The 20,558-nt window shown below is 45.3% G+C and overlaps 1 protein-coding gene across 3 annotated transcripts in view; it reads right to left on the bottom strand.

Moving 5' to 3' along the window:
- The window catches only part of LOC148508280 (putative cation-transporting ATPase 13A4), a 192,108-nt gene that overhangs the window by 73,791 nt on the left and 97,759 nt on the right, over window positions 1-20,558 (bottom strand). For all 3 annotated transcript variants that reach the window (XM_088444738.1, XM_088444737.1, XM_088444739.1), the window contains 3 exons: window positions 11,703-11,859; window positions 8,883-9,000; window positions 1,150-1,274 (listed from right to left, as the gene is read on the bottom strand). In XM_088444738.1, coding sequence (XP_088300864.1) covers window positions 1,150-1,274; window positions 8,883-9,000; window positions 11,703-11,859 — 400 coding nt within the window. The remainder of the gene's footprint in view (window positions 1-1,149; window positions 1,275-8,882; window positions 9,001-11,702; window positions 11,860-20,558) is intronic.

Consider the following 20,558-nt stretch of genomic DNA (forward strand, 5'->3'; position numbering starts at 1 on the left):
GACAATGTCCTTAGCTTTGTATAATTGCTGAATGTATTGATTGTCCAAGTGATGTAATACTTTTTCTCATGAATCCTCATTAAAATAACTTGTACTGTTATACAATTGTTCAGATTTAGAACATGAATCTAATTCTAACTTCCACTAGTCCAAAACTACAGTTTATAGGGGCCTATTTATCATTAAATATTTGCGGCATATTCCCCAAAAACACCCGTATTCGGGGGATACACGCAAATATTAAGTATCCCCTATATGTATTACTGTATGTAGGTAACGCAGCAGATATCACCATTTACGACAGCAGCCGCAGTCCCCATAGGTTTGTACGGGGGATGCGATGCTGTCAGATTTACAAAGCTTTCCAGAATTTGGTCCTTGCAGCTTAAGCCATATGAAGATAATGTTGTGCTGCTGTAGCCTACGGGCTAAACATCACAAAAAATACCGGAGAGGGTTCCAGAGGAACCCTCCCCGGCAATGGCTGCCCTGCACGTGTGGTCAGTAGACCGTGCATGCGCAGGAGTGCCGAGAGGGTGAATGAAGAGACTGCTGATGTGGTCACTTCACTCCAAGCACATCGCAGGGCAGGGCCGGCTCCAGGAGGAGCCGCGCCCTGTGCAGAACAGGACTGAGGCACCCGTTACCTACCCGCGGCTTTGCCACACTTGGCTGAAAATGGGGGTGTGGCCTAATTACCATAGGCCACCCCCCTAAATGACATTATTTAGGGGCTTGCACGTATGGCACGTCTCCCGTTTAACATTAGGCTGGGGACGAGCCCAGCACTTCGTTAGTAGCTGACCTGCCCCCAACCTTCATCCTGCACTAAATGGATGCCATGCACCATTCTCTTCTCCGGGGTCCGGCACCGCTGAAACAGTGGGCAGTGCCCGAAAAACGTCACTGTCCCACTGAAATCGGGAATATCTGGGAGGGATGCGCCCTCTATGGGGTGACGCCCCTTTTTCGACAGCACTGGTTTAACGTGCCTCGAGCCGGCCCTATTGCAGGGACAGACTCCTTTCGGAGCCCCTGTTCCCGCGGGTGCTTTTAAATACATTGTGTCCAGATTGCATTTAGTATGCAATTATTGATAAATTGGCCCCTTGCTTTAATAAGAAATACATTAATAAATATATACAGTACCTGTCACCATCACAGTTCTAATGTTGGCTTCGTTGAGCTCCTGCAATACTAAATTTGTCTCTGGCTTAAGTCGATTTTCCAGGATAAGTAAGCCTAGAAATGTTAGGTCAGACTCAACTGCTTCCCTTAGAAGTAAAGAAAAATAAAGTTTTACATATAAATAAATGCAAGCTACAACTAGCAATCATACGTATAGGATATTTAAATGTCTTGATGCAAAGAATGTGGGGCATTATTTAGTCAAGTGTCACATAAACTTGTGTGTATAACCTTACAGTTAAGCCGGGTACACACTAGAGGATATGTCGTCCGATCCGGCGGATTGGGTGACATATTGTTCACATCGGGCAGTGTGTACCCGCAATGTCACTGACGATGTGCACCACCCACGCATCGCAGCAACCATCAACCGTCGGACTTGTATGCAGGCGGGCGATATAGTCCGCAGGGGCCATGCTGCCGAATGCAGCATGGCCCCGCTGTCACGCCATCGCTTTCAGCATCGGCAAGTGTGAACACACTTCTGCCAGGGCTAAAAACTAAAAGTGAAAAGCAGCGCTAAAAATTTTACTCATTTATTACATGATATCACAATCACATTAAAACATAAAAGATGAAATGACTTTAGGTGTCAATCAGTCTATAGACAATACTTGCAAGTAAGAAAAAATCATAAAGAAAATTAAAAATATTACCTCTGTAAGTTTCACTGCTCCTCTGGCAGCCTTGAAAAAGCTGCCAGAGGAGCAGTGAAACGCGTTGGTGTATTATCAGGACTCAGGCACTACCAGCACCTACACCTATTCATCTCTGCACTTCATTTTTCATTTGTGGATTTCTCTTCATTGGAAGCCCCCATGACCATCAGCTCAGCACCAGGATTCTGTGGACATTGATTTGTGACTTTGAGCACCTCTCTTCAGACCACCGCCACTGTACATTGGACCACTCCTAAGAGACTTACAGAGGTAATATTTGTCCATATAGGAGGGTCCCAATGGTGAGGACTATATGTGCTCAGTCCCTTATTGGATTTTTATCTTTGGGTATTACCAAGAGAACTGAATTCTTATCTATTCCATGGTGCATCACATCGTGTAGTGCCTGTACTGGTTATTCAAGAGGTTATCTAGTCATCATGACTTTTTGACATGCATGTCGATTTTTAATGTATTAGTGCCTTTTTCTAAAAAAACTTCTAAAATTTTTTTTAATTTTCTTTATGATTTTTTCTTACTTGCAAGTATTGTCTATAGACTGATTGACACCTAAAGTCATTTCATCTTTTATGTTTTAATGTGATTGTGATATCATGTAATAAATGAGTTAAATTTTTAGCGCTGCTTTTCACTTTTAGTTTTTAGCTCTTTCAAGGGATTAACTACCCCTTTCTTTAGCCGCTGCTTAGAGAGACAACCTTGTCAGCGCCGGTGTTATTTCCATTTGTATACTACACTTCTGCCAGGACCCGCCACACAACACATAGGCTGGGTACACATCATTAAGTGAGTACCCAGAATTAGGTTACACAGCTGATAGTGCCCTAAGAATACAGACCGATATACACATGTAATCAATAAAGGTTAAAAAATAGACGAACACCACTCTGGTTTATAAGGGATGTAGTTAGATTGATAACATTTATGCAATCAACAATCAAAATGTCAACAGCGTAATGCTGATGGGACAATGCCAACACGGTAGTAATGTTTTTTACACAATGCCAATCGTGTCATCATAACTTAAACATTATGTTTTACTTAGGGGTGTGCACCGGCCACTTTTCGTGTTTTGTGTTTTGGTTTTGGATCTGGATCTTTCTTCGTGTTTTGGATCTGGATTGGTTTTGCCAAAACCACCCTTCCGTGTTTTGGGTTCTGGGTTTTGTGTTTTGGATCTGTATTTTTTTTTAAAAAAGCATAAAAACAGCTAAAATCACAGAATTTGTTGGTTTCTCTGCTCCTATGCTATTATTAACCTCAATAACCTTAATTTCCACTCATTTCCAGTCTATTCTGAACACCTCACACCTCACAATAGTGTTTTTATGTCCAAAAGGTTGCACCGAGGTAGCTGGATGACTATGCTAAGCGACACGAGTGGGCGGCACAAACACGTGACCCATCTAGGAGTGACACTGCAGTGGCAGACAGGATGGCAGTTAGAAAAACTAGGCCCCAAACTGTACATAATGCAAAGAAAAAAAAGAAGTGCAAGATGGAATTGTCCTTGGGCCCTCCCACCCACCCTTATGTTGTATAAACAGGACATGCACACTTTAACAAATCAATCATTTCAGCGCCAGGGTCTGCCACACAACTGTGGCTGAAATGATTGGTTCGTTTGGGCCCCCACAAAACAAGCTGGCAATTAATGTGTCCCTGCACAAACTGGCTCTACGGAGGCAAGATGTCATCCTCATCCTCCTCATCCACCGATTCCTCACCCTCTTCAGTGTGTACATCCTCATCCTCACAAAGTATTAACTCGTCCCCACTTGAATCCACCACCACAGGTCCCTCTGTACCTTCTGGAGGCTGGTCTCCCTGGAAGAGCTGATAATTCATTTTGATGAACATCATCTTCTCCACATTCTGTGGAAGCAACCTCCTACGCCTTTCGCTGACAAGGTTCCCGGCTGCACTAAACACTCTTTCGGAGTACACACTGGAGGGGGGGCAACTCAGGTAAAATAGAGCCAGCTTGTACAGGGGCCTCCAAATTGCCTCTTTTTCCTGCCAGTACAGGTATGGACTGTCTGACATGCCTACTTGGATGCTGTCACCGATGTAATCCTCCACCATTCTGTCAATGGTGACAGTATCATATGCAGTGACAGTAGACATGTCAGAAATTGTTGCCAGGTCCTTCAGTCCGGACCAGATGTCCAAACTTGGTCCTGCCTGCCCTGCATCACCGCCAGCGGGTTGCTTAGGATACCTAAGTTTTTTCCTGGCAGCCCCAGTTGCGGGAGAAAATGAAGAAGGAGCCGTTGACGTGTCACGTTCCGCTTCAGCTGACAGTGTGTTCACCAGCAGGTCTTTGCACCTCTGCAGGCTTGTGTCAGCCGGAAAGAGAGACACCACATAGGCTTTAAACCTAGGATCAAGCACGGTGGCCAAAATGTAGTGGTCTGATTTCAACAGATTGACCACCCTGGAATCCTGGCAAAGCGAATGAAGGGCTTCATCCACAAGTCCCACATGCCGAGCGGAATCGCTCCATCTTAGCTCCTCCTTCACTTTCTCCAGCTGCTTCTGCAAAAGCCTGATGAGGGGAATGACCTGACTCAAGCTGGCTGTGTCTGAACTGACTTCACGTGTGGCAAGTTCGAAGGGCTGGAGAACCTTGCACAACACGGAAATCATTCTCCACTGCGCTTGAGTCAGGTGCATACCCCCTCCTTTGCCTATGTCATAGGTGGATGTATAGGCTTGTATGGCCTTTTGCTGCTCCTCCATCCTCTGAAGCATATAGAGGGTTGAGTTCCACCGCGTTACAACCTCTTGCTTCAGGTGATGGCGGGGCAGGTTCAAGAGTGTTTGCTGGCACTCCAGTCTTCGGCACGCAGTCGCTGAATGGCGAAAGTGGCCAGAAATTTTTCGGGCCACCCAAAGCGTCTCCTGCACGCCCCTGTCGCTTTTCAGAAAATTCTGCACCACCAAGTTTATTGTGTGAGCAAAACATGGGACGTGCTGGAATTTGCCCAGATGTAATGCCCGCACAATATTGGTGGCGTTGTCAGATATCACAAATCCCCAGGAGAGTCTAAGTGGGGTAAGCCACTGGGCGATGATTTCCCTCAGTTTCTCTAAGAGGTTGTCGGCGGTGTGCCTCTTACTGAAACCGGTGATACACAGCGTAGCCTGCCTTGTAACGAGCTGGCGTTTCTGAGATGCTGCTACTGGTGACGCTGCTGCTGTTGCTGCGTAAGGTGATACATCTACCCAGTGGGCTGTCACAGTCATATAGTCCTTAGTCTGCCCTGTTCCACTTGTCCACATGTCCGTGGTTAAGTGGACATTGTGTACAACGGCATTTTTCAGGACACTGAGGACACTTTTTCTGACGTTTCTGTACAGTCTCGGTATCGCCTGCCTAGTGAAGTGGAATCTAGATGGGATTTGGAACCGGGGACACACTACCTCCATCAATTGTCTAAATCCCACTGCACTAATGGCGGATACCGGACGCACGTCTAACACCAACATAGCAGTCAAGGCCTCAGTTATACGTTTTGCTTCAGGATGACTGCTGTCGTACTTCATCCTCCTCGCTAAGGACTGTTGGAGGGTCAATTGTTTAGTAAAAGTAGTGGTGTTCCTACTTCCTCTCTGGGATGATGAACGACTCCCAGCAGCAGCAACAGCAGCAGCGGCAGCAGCAGGCGTAGCAATGCAGGATCCTCCAGAGGAATCCCGGATAGGAGAGTCAGTCATGCCAGTGACATGGCCTGCAGGACTACTTCCGATCCTGACTAAGGAGGAAATTGACGAGGAGGGAGTTGACGGTGTGGTTTGCAGGCGCTTGGATACAACAGGACAACGGGATTTAGGTGACCCTGGACTGCTTACGGTCTTAGCCAAAGTTTCTGAACTTGACAGTAACTTTTTATGAACGCGCTGCAGGTGCCGTATAAGGGAGGATGTTCCTAGGTGGTTGACGTCCCTACCCCTACTTATTTCACCTTTACATATGGTACATATGGCAAGACAGTTGTTGTCCGGATTTGGATAGAAATATTGCCAGACCAAAGAGGTGGAATGTTTGGTCTTCTGCCCAGGCATGACCGTGATGGGCTTTTTCATCCCACGGACAACAACTGTCTCCCCCGGAGCCTGATTTAAACAAACCACATCACCATCAGAATCCTCCTCGCCAACTTCCTCCTCAGCGCCAGCTACACCAGTATCCTCATCCTGTTGTACTTCAACAGTGACATCTTCAATTTGCATATCAGCAAGTGGACTGTGGGTGCTCCTTTCAGCACTTGCAGGGGGCGTGCAAATGGTGGAAAGAGCCACCTCTTCCCGTCCAGTGCTGGGAAGGTCAGGCATCGCAACCACCACCACACTTGGACTCTCCTTGGGGATTTGTGATATCTTCTTAGAAAGCACAGTTCTTCGCTGTGCTTTTGCCAGCTTAACTCTTTTGATTTTTTTAGTGGGAGGAGGGCTTCCATCGTCATGTGAAGCTGAACCACTAGTCATGAACATACTAGGGATCGACCTTAGCCGTTCCTTGCCACTCCGTGTCGTAAATGGCATATTGGCAAGTTTACGTTTCTCTTCAGCTGATTTAAATGTCTTTTTCAAGGTCATTTTCCTGAACTTTGCCATTTGGGATTGTATGTGCCCTCTACTATGACATTGGGCATCGGCCTTGGCAGACGACGTTGATGGCATGTTATCGTCTATGTCATGACTAGTGGCAGCAGCTTCAGCACTAGGAGGAAGTGGTTCTTGATCTTTCTCTATTTTATTTTTATCGGAGAAAGTTTGGTCCTCCATTTATGTTATATCGATTTGATATATACGTGCGGCTAAACACAGAAAATAATTTTTTTTTTGGTTTGGACTGGAGTGTACTTTCGGGGGTTACAGCACCCTTTAACGGTCAAGCCAGCCGGCCCTTTACTTATGACACAGGCGCACGCTTGGCACTACTTTGTTGATGCACGTGCGGCTACTGCGCACACAATTCACAAACACAGAAAATAATTTTTTTTTTGGTTTGGACTGGAGTGTACTTTGGGGGTTACAGCACCCTTTAACGGTCAAGCCAGCCGGCCCTTTACTTATGACACAGGCGCACGCTTGGCACTACTTTGTTGATGCACGTGCGGCTACTGCGCACACAATTCACAAACACAGAAAATAATTTTTTTTTGGTTTGGACTGGAGTGTACTTTCGGGGGTTACAGCACCCTTTAACGGTCAAGCCAGCCGGCCCTTTACTTATGACACAGGTGCACGCTTGGCACTACTTTGTTGATGCACGTGCGGCTACTGCGCACACAATTCACAAACACAGAAAATAATTTTTTTTTGGTTTGGACTGGAGTGTACTTTCGGGGGTTACAGCACCCTTTAACGGTCAAGCCAGCCGGCCCTTTACTTATGACACAGGCGCACGCTTGGCACTACTTTGTTGATGCACGTGCGGCTACTGCGCACACAATTCACAAACACAGAAAATATATTATTTTTTTAGCACTTGGGGGGAGCACCTCTGATGGACAGAGCACCCCCTGGACAACACTACAGCACCCCTTTAGGACTGGGACACTGCACAGGACTTTGGAGTGGACACAGCCCCTATGGAGAACTGACTGCACAACATAGTCCAGCCAGCCCCTATGGACTTTGAAGTAGTGGACACAGCCCCTATTAACAACAGCAGCACAGCACAACACAGCCAGCCCCTATGGACTTTGAAGTAGTGGACAACAGCAGCACTACACTACACTACACTACACAGCCCTAACTCCCACCCTCCCTCTTCACTGTCCACAGCCGAGTGAGAAAATGGCGCCGACGCGGGTACCTTATATAGGATCCAAAACCCGCGAGACTCGGAAGGCGGGATGATGACGTTTTGCCTCGATTTCAGATCCGAGTCAGGCGGGAAAAGTCGAGCCTGATTCGGATCGGACTCGGATCGGGGGGGCTCGGGGGGGTTCGGATTTCAGAAATCCGAACCCGCTCACATCTAGTTTTACTACAGTGCGTTTCACTCGATATTGGCCCCAAAGTTTTTCTTATAACTTTTAAAGTAATTGACGTCATTTGGTGAAATGTGACACAGACATACCTTTGTCCTATGAGAAACATGAGGAAGTCATAGTAAGTGTTGAAAGTGTTCTCTATTAACATCCAGGCCAGCTGTTCATGCATGGGCAAAGTGAAGGCCAGCTGTTCACCACCCTAGTCAGCAGCGCAGACCAACATTCAAACAGGGGAGCCACACCAACTGCCAGTGAGGATGCCAGTGAGGATGCCAGTTGGTGTGGTTCCCATATTTGAATTTTGGAAAGTTATAATGCCAGTGTTAACATGATGTAAATAACATTGCTACTGTGTCGGCATTGTCCTGCCAGCATTGTTGTGATAACATTTTCACTATCGACAGCATAAATGTTGAAAAAACACATAAATCCTGTTTAAAAAACATTGTATTAAATCCTTAATTGCCAACCCTTGTCCTAAGAAGTCAATCAGGTAAAAAATAGAGAGATGAAAAGAAAGCACTTGTCTAATACAAAGAATAAAGAACAGAAAAATCAAAAACATAAGGTTTCAACCAATTAGAAATTTGAGGAAAACCTTTTCTTGATGAAAATCCAATTGACCGAAAGGGTCAATTAGATACATTGTAATTGATGGATAGTTTAGTGCCACTTTTACTGCAGCAGGGCAAGTATTCTGTCCCTTTGGACCAGATAGTATATTGAGGCCCCTAACTCTTGTCTGGAGCTAGTGTAGGGCGCTTGGATACTGCTAGATTAATGCCACCACACACAGTGGTTGAGCAGGACCCCTGGCATGTAAATTTGCAGTGTGCAGCTTATACGTCTGGACCAGAACATTTCAACACTCTCAGCCACAAAATGGGCAAGTTTTTACATAGAAACCTACTCCCCCAGTAAACACCAGCAGTGATAGGCTGCTTGGAAAAACATTGCAATAATATGAGTTTCATTATTCCTTTTTAAAAATGGATATAATATTTACCTGTCTATGTCTAATGAAGTAGGAAGTCTATCGTTTTGCAGTGATCGATATGCCAATCCAATAACTCGAAAACCTTGCATTGTGTAGAAATCAAGCTTCTTGGAGAAACCATGTGGAACTATTTAAGAAACAGGACAGGTTTATGATTTATTAAGTGCCCAACTATAGAACAGCTAAGTTGGTTGCCAGTGTTGGAAAAGACAAGGGGGTTTATTTACAAAACATCGATTTGCAAATCTCGGCGCTTTTGTTCTTGTTTATGCCCAATATTTAAAAGGGCAATGCTTTTACTAGCCGTGTCTTGTTTGTAAAAGCACTGACTTTTTAAATATCAGACAAAACCATTGCACATTACCACCCATTGCTAGTGATCTTGCCCTCCATACTACCGGATTTATTATCCACTGTTTAGGAGAATCAAGCTTGAAATTGCCAGCAATGTACAGTGGGTTTGAATCTTCTAATTCACATTTAGTTTAGTGATTTACAGTTCAACTGCATGTGGTTTAGGTCAAACTGCTATCATTACTTATTAGTATTACTGCTATCATCCTTTAACATTGTCAACATATTGGCTAAAAATAAAATATGTACTTGGTATTTAAAAAATGTTTAATATTTATAATGGCCCCCTTTATATATTCAATACTATGCTGTAGCCAGACCTGCTATGCCATGGCCATGCCCCCACCAGGTCATGGCCACAGGATGTAGTTATAGTGCCGGCGGACAGGATGCCAGTCATCAATATACCGATGCCGGTATCCCAAAGGAGAACAGGATACCGGCGTCGGCATTCCAAATCGTAATTGTCCATTTCCCCGGGGATGGGGGGAGTGTTAGGTTTAGGCAGCCCCAGGGGGAAATTAGGGTTAGGCACCACCAGGAGGGTTAGGGATAGGCTGTAGGGAGGGGAGGTTAGGGTTAGGCACCTCCTGGGACGGTTAGGTTTAGGGTGCGGGAAGGGCCAGTATTTCATACCCATTCCCATGGCCACATCTCATGTGCTGCCACAACATATACATTTAAGACATCTAAGACACGAAGGGGTATAGCCACACCCCTCCTGTGGCCACATCATTTAATGCAGGTAGGAGATTAAAAGTGGTATTGGGGACTATTTTTAATGCTTGGGTGGTTTGTTGGCTATTTATTAAACATGAATGCTAATTATTTAGTGTCTAAGCTTTATTGGGGTGATCAGGTGTATTTATTATATATGAATGCTAATAATTTAATGTTGGGGGCCTATTTTTAATTGTGAAAGCTATTAATATACTGCTGGGGCTGGTTGCAGGTAGAGAATGCCTATTTATTAAACATGGGTCACTAACTATTAGTTTAAAATCAGGGTTGATGCATAGAAGGGAGGCTTAGGGCCTGATTCAAGGCCGCACACAATGCCAATATCCACATACATGAGAGATTGCTTGCAAGGTGACCAAATTCCTAAAAACTCGGATGGCACATGTGTTACACAGAGTGACGCACAAAGAAGCTGTTGCGAATGAGACGCACATTATCAGCACCACTGTTAAAAAGTGATGGGCGTTCCCGGGCGGTGACTTGGAGGAGGCAAGAACTGTAGGCAACAATGGTCCATTTAATAGGTGTGTTATGGGAGTGTTTCAGGCGTGTCAGTGAAAGAGGCTGCCTAGAAATACACATGGCCACACGCACCAAGCGGTATCACCCCGTGTGCAAATGCTGAAAGAGATCATCTCAGACCTGACACATTTGGCTGCACTGATATTCACAAGGGAATACGTTTATAGCAGCATTTGCATAAAGTCGCAGATAGGTGTCTGCTAATTGATGCTGCTGCGTGCGCTTCTGCATCGTGCTCTATTAGTAATGCAGCTCATGAGCCCATAATGCGCACACTGCAACTTGAACAGGAGATAGCACTGGGTCAGAGTCTTTGCTATCTACTGCGCCTGTATCATCTTTCAAAAGACATCGGGGAAAGATGGTGCCCCCACCAGCCAAGTTTGGGGGATGCCAGACACGAGCCCCCTCTTTGGTTAAAATCCTCTCAGGTTTACACATTGCGTGACTTTCCATATTTTGTGTACTTATGCCTTATTTCCATAAAGGGCCCCAGCATTCCAGGATCCGCTTATTCTGGACTTCCTCAACAGTGCAAGGACAGTTGGGAGGTAGAGTACAGTATGTTCCACTGCACATTGCCCTGCCCATGAAGGAAGAGCTGCATGAACATAACAGTAGCAGGCGCAGCTTCGGCTGTGTATGTTGAAGTGGATGTTCTTGCAATTGCACAAACGTGCCCCTACTCTTCTCTGCGTTAGTGGCAGAATCACATATACCTGCATTGGGTGTATATGCGTGTGCCCACTGTGCTGGGTATGTATGTGCAGAGCATAATTACACAATTTAGACTTGGCAAACTGACATAATGCTCATTTCTTTTCACCTCTATATGTTAAAGAGCATGCCCGTCATTGTATTTTTCTATGACATGAAAGGTTTGTGTATGTTTATGGTGTAGCTCATATAATAATAAAATAAAGCTTGCCCTAGAATGAGATTATTACATATTGTTTGTTATCTAAAATCTTAGTACAATAACATATATAAAAAGGGACCTTCAGTTAATTTCCATTTTTATCTGGTCTCTGTTACTGTAGTGGAGCTTTTTTAAAAATTATGTTATTGCCATTTTATACATTCTCAAGAGGTCACCATGTGCCAGTTAGTTAGAACTTGAAATATCATGTTTCATTATTGTACTATATACTGTATCTACATTAGATTTTTTTTTACTTTTACATTCTCTTTTGCTTATGTTGTATTATTTACCTGTTTCAGGCTTACAGTAACGGATGACCATTTCTGGTGCTCCTTTCATGAACAATGTCAGGTTACTATCACCAATAACCTGAGTAATCACAGACATGCGCTGCAGACTGGAGGAGAAGGGGAACTGATGCAGAATGAGGATTCCTTCCACTGGCACCTAAGTGTGAATAAATATATTATTATGACTAATGTGCAACAGAAGAGTCCAGTTAACCACTTCGCTGCTGAGGGTTTACTCACCCTTGTGCTGAGGTAATTTTAACATTTACAGGCCTGTTTCAGTAGGGAACGCAATTGCGATTACGGATGCACATCATGCGTTGATGGTACCTATGTTTACGCAGACGAGCGTCATTGGATGGATATGAGAAAACAGCAGTGGTCGTCTTTATGCCGGCTGAGCTTTGGCAAGCATTACCATATATTTGCAGCTGCGTTCCGATGCGAATTCTGAGCTGTGATCGCAGTAGAGATCACTGCTAAATCAGGCCTTACATTCTAATATCAATGTCGATGACATTTCTATGCAGTACCCACACAATTTATACTTTGTTTTTTCAGAAGACTTTGTATTTTCATCAAAAAAAATGTAACCCAAATGGCCGAAAAGGTGTTTTATGTTGACATTTCAAGAAAGGGAACCTAAAGCAAATGTCATTTTTTATTTTTCCTTTTATAAATACCACAAAGACATACTATGGAAATAGTGATAAGCCGCTTAAGTATGATGGCTTCCGTGTGTTTGCATAATTTGTTAGCCACCTATAGATTCCTTCATCATTACCTCTTAATACCCAATAAAATAAAGACGCTACACACCATAGCTGGCAGGAAGAAGGTCCAAGTTGGTGGCCTAGGATATGCAATTGCAAACTGTACTACTCAAAATTTGGTCAACCAAGTGGGTAATCCTACCCACGTATTGGGTTCTTCCAATCCCACTGATCATGAAGTCAGCCAAAACTCCTCCCTCGCTACCCAGTGTAAAGTCCATATCTAGAATCATGCACCGCTTCGTTTTGGGAGGAGCCTTCACGATCTTCAATATCAATGGGGGCCGTGACAATCACAGCAGGACTGCTGCATACACTGGCATAGGTGTCACACATCGACGTAGGTGCGCACTGCCCGTTGCTAGGCAGACAAGCCATATCACTTGCAAAATCACTACACAGCCCCCGGAGGACATATTTCTTGTTAAAGAAAGATTTCTTGTAAAAGAGGATGATGAATCCGTGCATCAGCCTTTGTTCTTCAAAGTCGCCTCCCCTTCCATGCCCCTTGGACCTTCCTTGCCTTGTAATTCCACCTTTAAACTTGCGTTTTCCTGCAGTCACTGTCCCCGACACACTAAGCGTTACTTCCTCTCCTGTGCACTACAGATAACTGAACAACTCTAACACACTATGCCCACAATCCTACAGTGCTTATCTGCATCGGGATCATTTGCAGATCCCTGCTTACGCAATCTGTAAAAAATTACTATTGTTCAATCAGTGAGCAGTAGATTGGCTCACTATGGCAATTTGCATTTAGACATTGTGAGGCAATTTATGCCTTCTTCCAACATCATATTCAGTTGATGTGAGCAGCACTAGCAGTTTGGTGCAGAGCCGGCCCTAGCCAACTTAGTGGTCTAGACAAGATTGTGGGCGGTGCCCCCCTCCCCTGTGGGATCTTGAAAAGGGTTGAGGCCCCACGGAATGTGCGTGGTCTCCTTGTGCTGTGGTCCCCTCCCCATTGTGCTGTGCTCCCAGAACCCCTCTCCCAGCACAGATCACAGCACAGCACCCATCACAGAACCCCTCACCCAATACAGCACCCGTCTCCCAGCGCAGGTCACAGCATCCAGCATCCCTCTCCCAACACAGCACAGATCACAGCATCCCTCACTCAGCACAGTACCCCTCTCCCAGCACAGCACCCATCACCCCTCTCTCAGCACAGCGCCCCTTCACCCCACACAGCACCTTTCACCCCTCTCCCAGCACAGAGCACAGCACCCAGCACCCCTCTCCCTGCAAAGTATAGATCACAGCACTCATCATCCCTGAGGTGTGACTCACTACTCCGAGCTCCGTAAAGGGCCATGGGTAGGAGCTGCTGCAAGTGCAGCAGCCCTCCCACGGCTATTTACTTATAGTTCTTTATCAGCCTCTGCCCATGCGGAGATGCTCATTCTGATCGCGGTAGTGGCCGCCACAGGCCACCGTCCCAGTACGTGCCACCCAAGATGCCTCAGTCCCACAAAATGCCACCAACTGTCCTGCTTCTGCCCACTCACTGTTTGTTGCTGCTGGGCCCGATTGGAACTATCAGCTTAGCTCCAATAATGGATGTTGCGCGATGGCAGTAGCAGCTGCCAAAGTCTCTGCCCAGCCGGCAGCAGATTCCCCGACTGTGCTGGCCCCAAACCTTCACCAGCCCTAGGCAGGCTTGGATGCCCCTAGGCATTTGCTTAGTTTGCCTATGCTTAGGGCCATCTCTGGTTTGGTGGTGGAGATCGGAAAAAGATGCAATCCAGAAGAAGAGGAAAGCCACAAGACACCACAGAAGGAAGAAGAGGCAGCAAGATCTGGAAAAAAAGATTCCAGAGACCAGGCTAAAAGCAGCCAGAGAGGCATGAGAGGCACCGGACTGGGAACAGAGGGCACAAGCAAAAGATTTTCCCTGTATTGTGCCCTTGGTTTGCCTTTCAAAGTCTGCAGATCAGCTAATTCTTCTTTTTGTCATTGAGGTGCACTAGACCAACAGGGTGGTATCCCCAAGAGGCTCAGGGCCTGATTCAGAGCGCTCGCTCTGAATCAGTGCCCGCCTATTGTTTATTTAGAGCGGCCTCCTGGCAGCTTGCATATCTGTGGGTGACCACCCACAGCTAGTGTGAGCGGCCAGGATGATGGTCGCGATGGTCAAGACCATCGCGACCATCGGACTTGCGACGAGACCCTTGTGTTAGGGTCTCATTGCCGCAAGTCCCAGTGGACTTCTTGCTCTTACAGAGCAAGAAGTCCACCCACTGACATCACTTGTGATGTCAGTGGGGCCGGCCCCAGACGGTAGGCATTCCCATGGGAACGCCTCCGTCTGGGCAGCCATGCCCCTGGCCCACCCACCAAAGGGGGCATGCTGTCACTCAACATCGACAGCATGCCCCCTTTGTAGCGAGACCCAGAGCGATGGCTTGCCCATCGCTATCAGGGTCTCGTGCATGCGCACAACGGAGCCGTCTCCATCGTGCGCATGCACACTGGGCCAACATCGACCTGCTTGTGAGCGCTCAGCGCTTGCGAGCAGGTCTGAATCAGGCCCTCAGTCCCAGGTAACTATGAGCCCCTATGCCTGTGCCCCACTGCCATGTAGAGGCACTGCACAGGCCAAAGCCAGATTAAGTTTTATGGGGGCCCTGGGCAACTAACTTGTGGGTCCCCATACCAATAAACTTGTCAATATGATATTCTGGCATTATTAAAAAGCATAATGTGTAAACACTCTCAGCACCACAAATGCATTAAACACACTGTAGTACCCACAGTTCACATTATGCCACATACAAAAAATATGCCACAGTGCCCCTGCACTGGTATTGGAACTATGTGGGGGCCCTGATGTGTTGCCCTGTTGTTAATCCAGCACTGGTCTGACCCACTGTGACATCAACCATATGAGCCTCTGTGCACCTGGTTACCATGTGCATGCAGTTAAGCCTTTTGTCAGCAAACAGTCATCTAGCCTTGCAAAGATAGGTTACTCTTATTGATAGGGTACTAACTGTCCACTGTGTCCGCATTCACTGGAACACCTGCAAGGTCTATTAAATGAAAAGAAGGTTGGGTAGAGGCCTTTGTAGGCCCATTATATATTTTCCTGCTAAAACCTTGTTTCCCTAACAATACTAAGGCTATACCAAGGTACATATAATTGTTCAAGGAGATACGTGTACAGTTTTACCCTTTGAAGGCCCCACTAAATGTAAAGTTTTGGTGTTTACCTGATTTGGATTGTACTGCTTGTTTCTATACACTGTTTGCATGACTGCAATTTGCAGTTGTACATTTTGCCCTGTATTTTGTTGTGCAGTGCTGTAGAGAGTCAGGATAGTGCATTAGCCAAAGTAAATTAGTTATAAGGCTTGGCTGTCCACATACTACTTGTTTTAAGGGTCAACATGTCTTGTTAGGCTAGTGTGAGTGACATACAGTACTCACGTATTTAGTATAATAGTTTTGTGGGAGGGCATTGTGTTGTGCTTTCTGCAGGTGACATTGGGTGCAGCAGTAGACAGTAGTCAAAAGGATGTGACACATTTATCTCAGTGAGTAGCCTACCTAGCAGTGGTGGCACCAGAGGTGGGGTGGCAGTGCAGTCCAAGATTCAAATAGGGGAGCCACACCAACTGCCATTTCAAACACTGCCAAACATAGATGGCTGAGACTCACTGGCAGTTGGTGTGGCTCCCCTATTTGAATTTTGGACTGTATTGCAGCCCCACTTCCACTGCTACCTAGTGTTGCATTTGCTTCTTGTGGGGCCCTTGCATCTATGTGAGTAAGGTTACTGTGGGGGACTTGTCCTTGCAAAGGCCACTTGTAGTCCCTTGCTCTGTGCCCAGATAAACCGGGACTAATGTTGAGCAGAACTCTGGATGAACTTGAGTTATGATCTCAAATAGCACAAGTATATTCTACAGTAGAGAATTGTTGACAGGTACAGAATCCAGGAAGAAGTCTATAGGGTAATGATGAGCAGAACTCTGGATGGAGTTGTGTTATGATCTCAGTAAATAATTGTTGACAGGTAACAGGTTTTCTGAATGCACAAGTAAATGCATTGTAGAGAAATACTGAACAGTTCTGCTAAATAGTAAATGTATTTGCCACAGTAGAGAATAGCTAACAGATAATTGATTTCCTGAACAGCACAAGTACTTTGCACAGCAGCAAGATATTGAGTAGATCTTCAGAGTACTCCAGATTAATTGTAATGTAATGTAATGTCACTCAGTTCTTTTTAATAGGCACAAATAATTTGCACTGAAGCAAGATACTTAGCAGATATTTTAGAATAATCCAGGTTAGCTTTACCATAGAGAAATAAAAGCAGGTAACAGCCTTTTCAAATGATACAGGCAGAAACAGACCCAGCAACATCAATGATCAGCACCAACACTGTGTCAGTGGGTCGTTTATAACAAGTGAAACACAGGTAAATGCAATAATGAGATTAATCCCTCACAGATGAGATCCACAATAGTCCAGGGAGTAGAGTCCACACAGCAGCCCCTACAGGTGATCCCCAGTACTGCACAATCAAAAAATACAGAGTCCTAACATAATGCCCCCATACAGAAGGCAGATTCCAGATGCCTTAGGGTCTATCGCATCTTCTTTTTCCTTTTCACATCTGACAAGGAATGTACAGAAGCATAGTTGACTTTCAGGGGAGATTGTAAATGCTGTAAAGCCTCTGCAGTTCCAGAATATGAGACCTGAGGGGATTTGTCAAAACAGATTGTAAATTGGTAAAACTGGTGCATCAATGCCTGAATTAGTTCCAGATCAAATCTGAAGGTGAAGTAGCAGATGGACACCCAAATTTGGAACCCTCTGAAATGGTGGCAGAGAACCCTTGAACACCGGAGTGGACATTAGGCACAGTGGACACTGAAGACTCGGCAGTCATCACAACAGGCACTGACACAGCAGTTATCACAGTGGGCACTGAAGGCAGGACTGGCCACTTCAGCTAGCAGGATCTCATGCCCGGATGCATTGGCAGACAGAAGTTCATGCCTGGAGGTGTGTGCATACATAACCTCATGCCCAGAGGCAAGGGCATTAGACATATTTCAGAAGATAGTGCTCAGAACTGGCACAGTAGATACACAGGAAAGATTCGTATAGGAAAGATTCCTGGACTGCACAGCTACTACATGTTGAGACTTTATTGCAGGCACAGAAACGGACAAATCACAAGTTCACAACTCCAAATTAGAATTTTCCCTGGCGCTTCAATATGAGGGTTTTATAAAAGAATCAATGAACATAAGTAAAAAATATGGAATTTATTTCTCAATAAGGTAAATAGGCATTCAAAAAGTAATATATAAAATATATAAAACACAGCTACTACTAGTAGACAACATGTAAAATCAAACCACATAAAACATAAATTGTAGGTTGCCAGCCTAAATGGATCAGCAATGAGGAGATACGCTTACCTCACTGGATCTACGCAGATATCCCGAGACGTGGTTCACATGTTCTCCAACCTTACAAGTTTGCCGGCAAATGACCTCAACCTCTACAGACATCCTTGACATACAAGGCATTGGGCAATTAGCCCCTGATAAAGGTACCACTTACATATAGACATTGACTTCCTCTTTTTTACAAAACATTGGAGAAAAACACCCTGGAGGGTGTCATACACCATATAAGAGGCTAAGAGTAAAACGCTATAAGCGTTAAAAGACCCTCATATCGAAGCGCCAGGGAAAATTCTACTTTGCAACTAATCCATACAGGGAAGATGAACCCCTGTAATTTCATTCCCAGGCAGCATCCCAGAGGTCTTTAGGAGTTATAGCGCAGCCATCTCAATCCCCTTTTTTGTTGTTCACAACTCCAAATTACTGATTATATATAAATACATTATGCAATAAAATTTTGCAATCAATAGAGGTTTTTAGCATAATCATGGCAAAGGTTATGGGCCTACCCACCATATCAAGGTAACCTCTGTAGGGTAGAAGGGGATTTAGTCTGGAAACAGATGGTCTAAATGCCGACCGCCGGCTTCCAGACTACATAATCCCAGCGAGGGTTGAATGACAGGCGTCTAAATCTAGACGCCTGTCATTTTACCGATGCCGGGAGACCGGCGCCCGGCATCCTTATCGAAGTGCTGCCGGGCACCGCAGCGGACAGCTGCGGGGGGGAGGGTTAGGTTTAGGGCTCCTGGGGGAGACTTAGGGTTAGGCACCCCCCGGGAGGTTAGGGTTAGGCTAGGGGGAGGGAGGGTTAGGCACCCCCAGCGGGAGGTTAGGGTTAGGCACCCCCCCGGGGGGACTTAGATTTAGGCTAGGGGAAGGGGGGGTTAGGTTTAGGCACTTAGTTTGGGGGTTAGGGTTAGACACAGGGGGGAGGTTAGGGTTAGGCACACTAAAGGAGGGTTAGGGTTAGGGGGTAGAATTAGATTAGTTTATACTTACCTTTAGGACGATCGGGATTTCCTCCTTTGTCGGGCAGCCGCTGTCGGGATTTGCGGCCGGCGGTAATACATATCACACCCGGTAGAAGCACAGTCTAAAGTTCCTTCTGCAATAGTGCTCCGCCACTGTCAAACGAGGACGCAGCCTGCTGACCAGTTTAGACCTGTACTGTACATGCCTAAGTGCTCAGTCCTCTGAGCAAAATTCAGAGGAGGACTAGAACACCCCACAATAGTTCCTTCACTGGTTACCACTGGTCTTTTCCTCCTACTCGCAACCTTTTCCTCCTCCTTGTCTAGGAATAGATAAACTGGCTATGTCATATGCAGCAGACAAGGGGTTGTTATCTGAGGTAAGAGCACGCCCACCAAGAGCCGCGGCGGGCCCGTGTAAAGGGGACGTGGCCTAGTCGCGGGAGGCGTGGCCACGCCACCTTTCGAGAAAAATACAAAAACAAAACAAGTTTTGCAGCTGCATGCTGGTGAGGGGGGGCCGGTCTGAGCCCTCTCAGCCCACGCATAACCAGTGGGGGGGTGTGCTCTCTCCCCTCTCGGCGCCCCTAGGTAGGAGGTGTGAGATGTTTCACCAGCACCGGTATTAGATTCAGCAATTCAGAAATTGTGATACAGGAGTTGTGTAGTAGAACCAATTCCAGCTGCAGGACCTATGTTGAAGTTGCCTCCAAATTTAAAGAAGCGGGTCAGAAAAGCCTACTATTTAATGGCTGACAAGAAGCAGGAACAAAGTACTCCTCAATAGGCTCCATTTTAATATGGCTGGTCATTGTGTTATGATTTACTACTGTATGCCAGACATTGTTTTACATACACCTGCATTTGCCATTCAACATATTAAGTGAGCCAACGTCTGTGATACCCACTGAAAGACCGAGCTTGCAATGTTAGTAGACTGTATTTCATAATTTATGCTGAGTTTCTAGGAGTGCAAGAGAGTGTGTGTAGTTGTGTTTATTGTTGTGCATAAGTGATATTAGAAGACAAGGGGGTTTGGACTGATTAGTTCAGAGCGCTATTGATAAAGTAATTACCATCTTACTAGTAGTCTGGTTCTATAGAGGTTACATGAAATCTGTTCCACATCTATAATAATTGTTCTTAATTAATTATGTAACAAACAAACATAAAAATAACACCGAATTAGCTGCAATGCATGCTAGTGGAAAGTTTTCTATTTCTACTTCATCATCATCATCACATCTCTTTATACAACAAACATTAGCAGAACTCTTGTTTTATTTGCTCAGCAGATATACAATAGAAATTATAGTGGGAATGCCAAGATTTTGAAATATTGGTGTTGATAAGCTCTATCAGTACTGTAAGCAACATGTATAGTGTATCAGTGCTTATGATGCAGAATCTCAGTGCTTATAATGCCTGATATAACAGGATACATTAAAGTTGGGTACACGCGTAAAGATTTCTGTCCAACCATCCAACTAGTTGATTGGTTGGAATGAAAATTTGTTAACGTATGGGAGTAACTGATGATCAGCAATTTGCTCCTAAATGTCAGAAAACAGATGAAAATGGTCGTCAGACAAGTTTGTTAAATGTTTGATCTAAACAATTTGTTCAAACAACAGTTTTTGTCCATTTTGCGGCGTTTGGGAGCAAATTGCTGAT

Source organism: Taudactylus pleione, unplaced genomic scaffold (genome assembly GCF_031769625.1).
Source record: "Taudactylus pleione unplaced genomic scaffold, aTauple2 ptg000372l, whole genome shotgun sequence".
Classification (NCBI taxonomy): domain Eukaryota; kingdom Metazoa; phylum Chordata; class Amphibia; order Anura; family Myobatrachidae; genus Taudactylus; species Taudactylus pleione.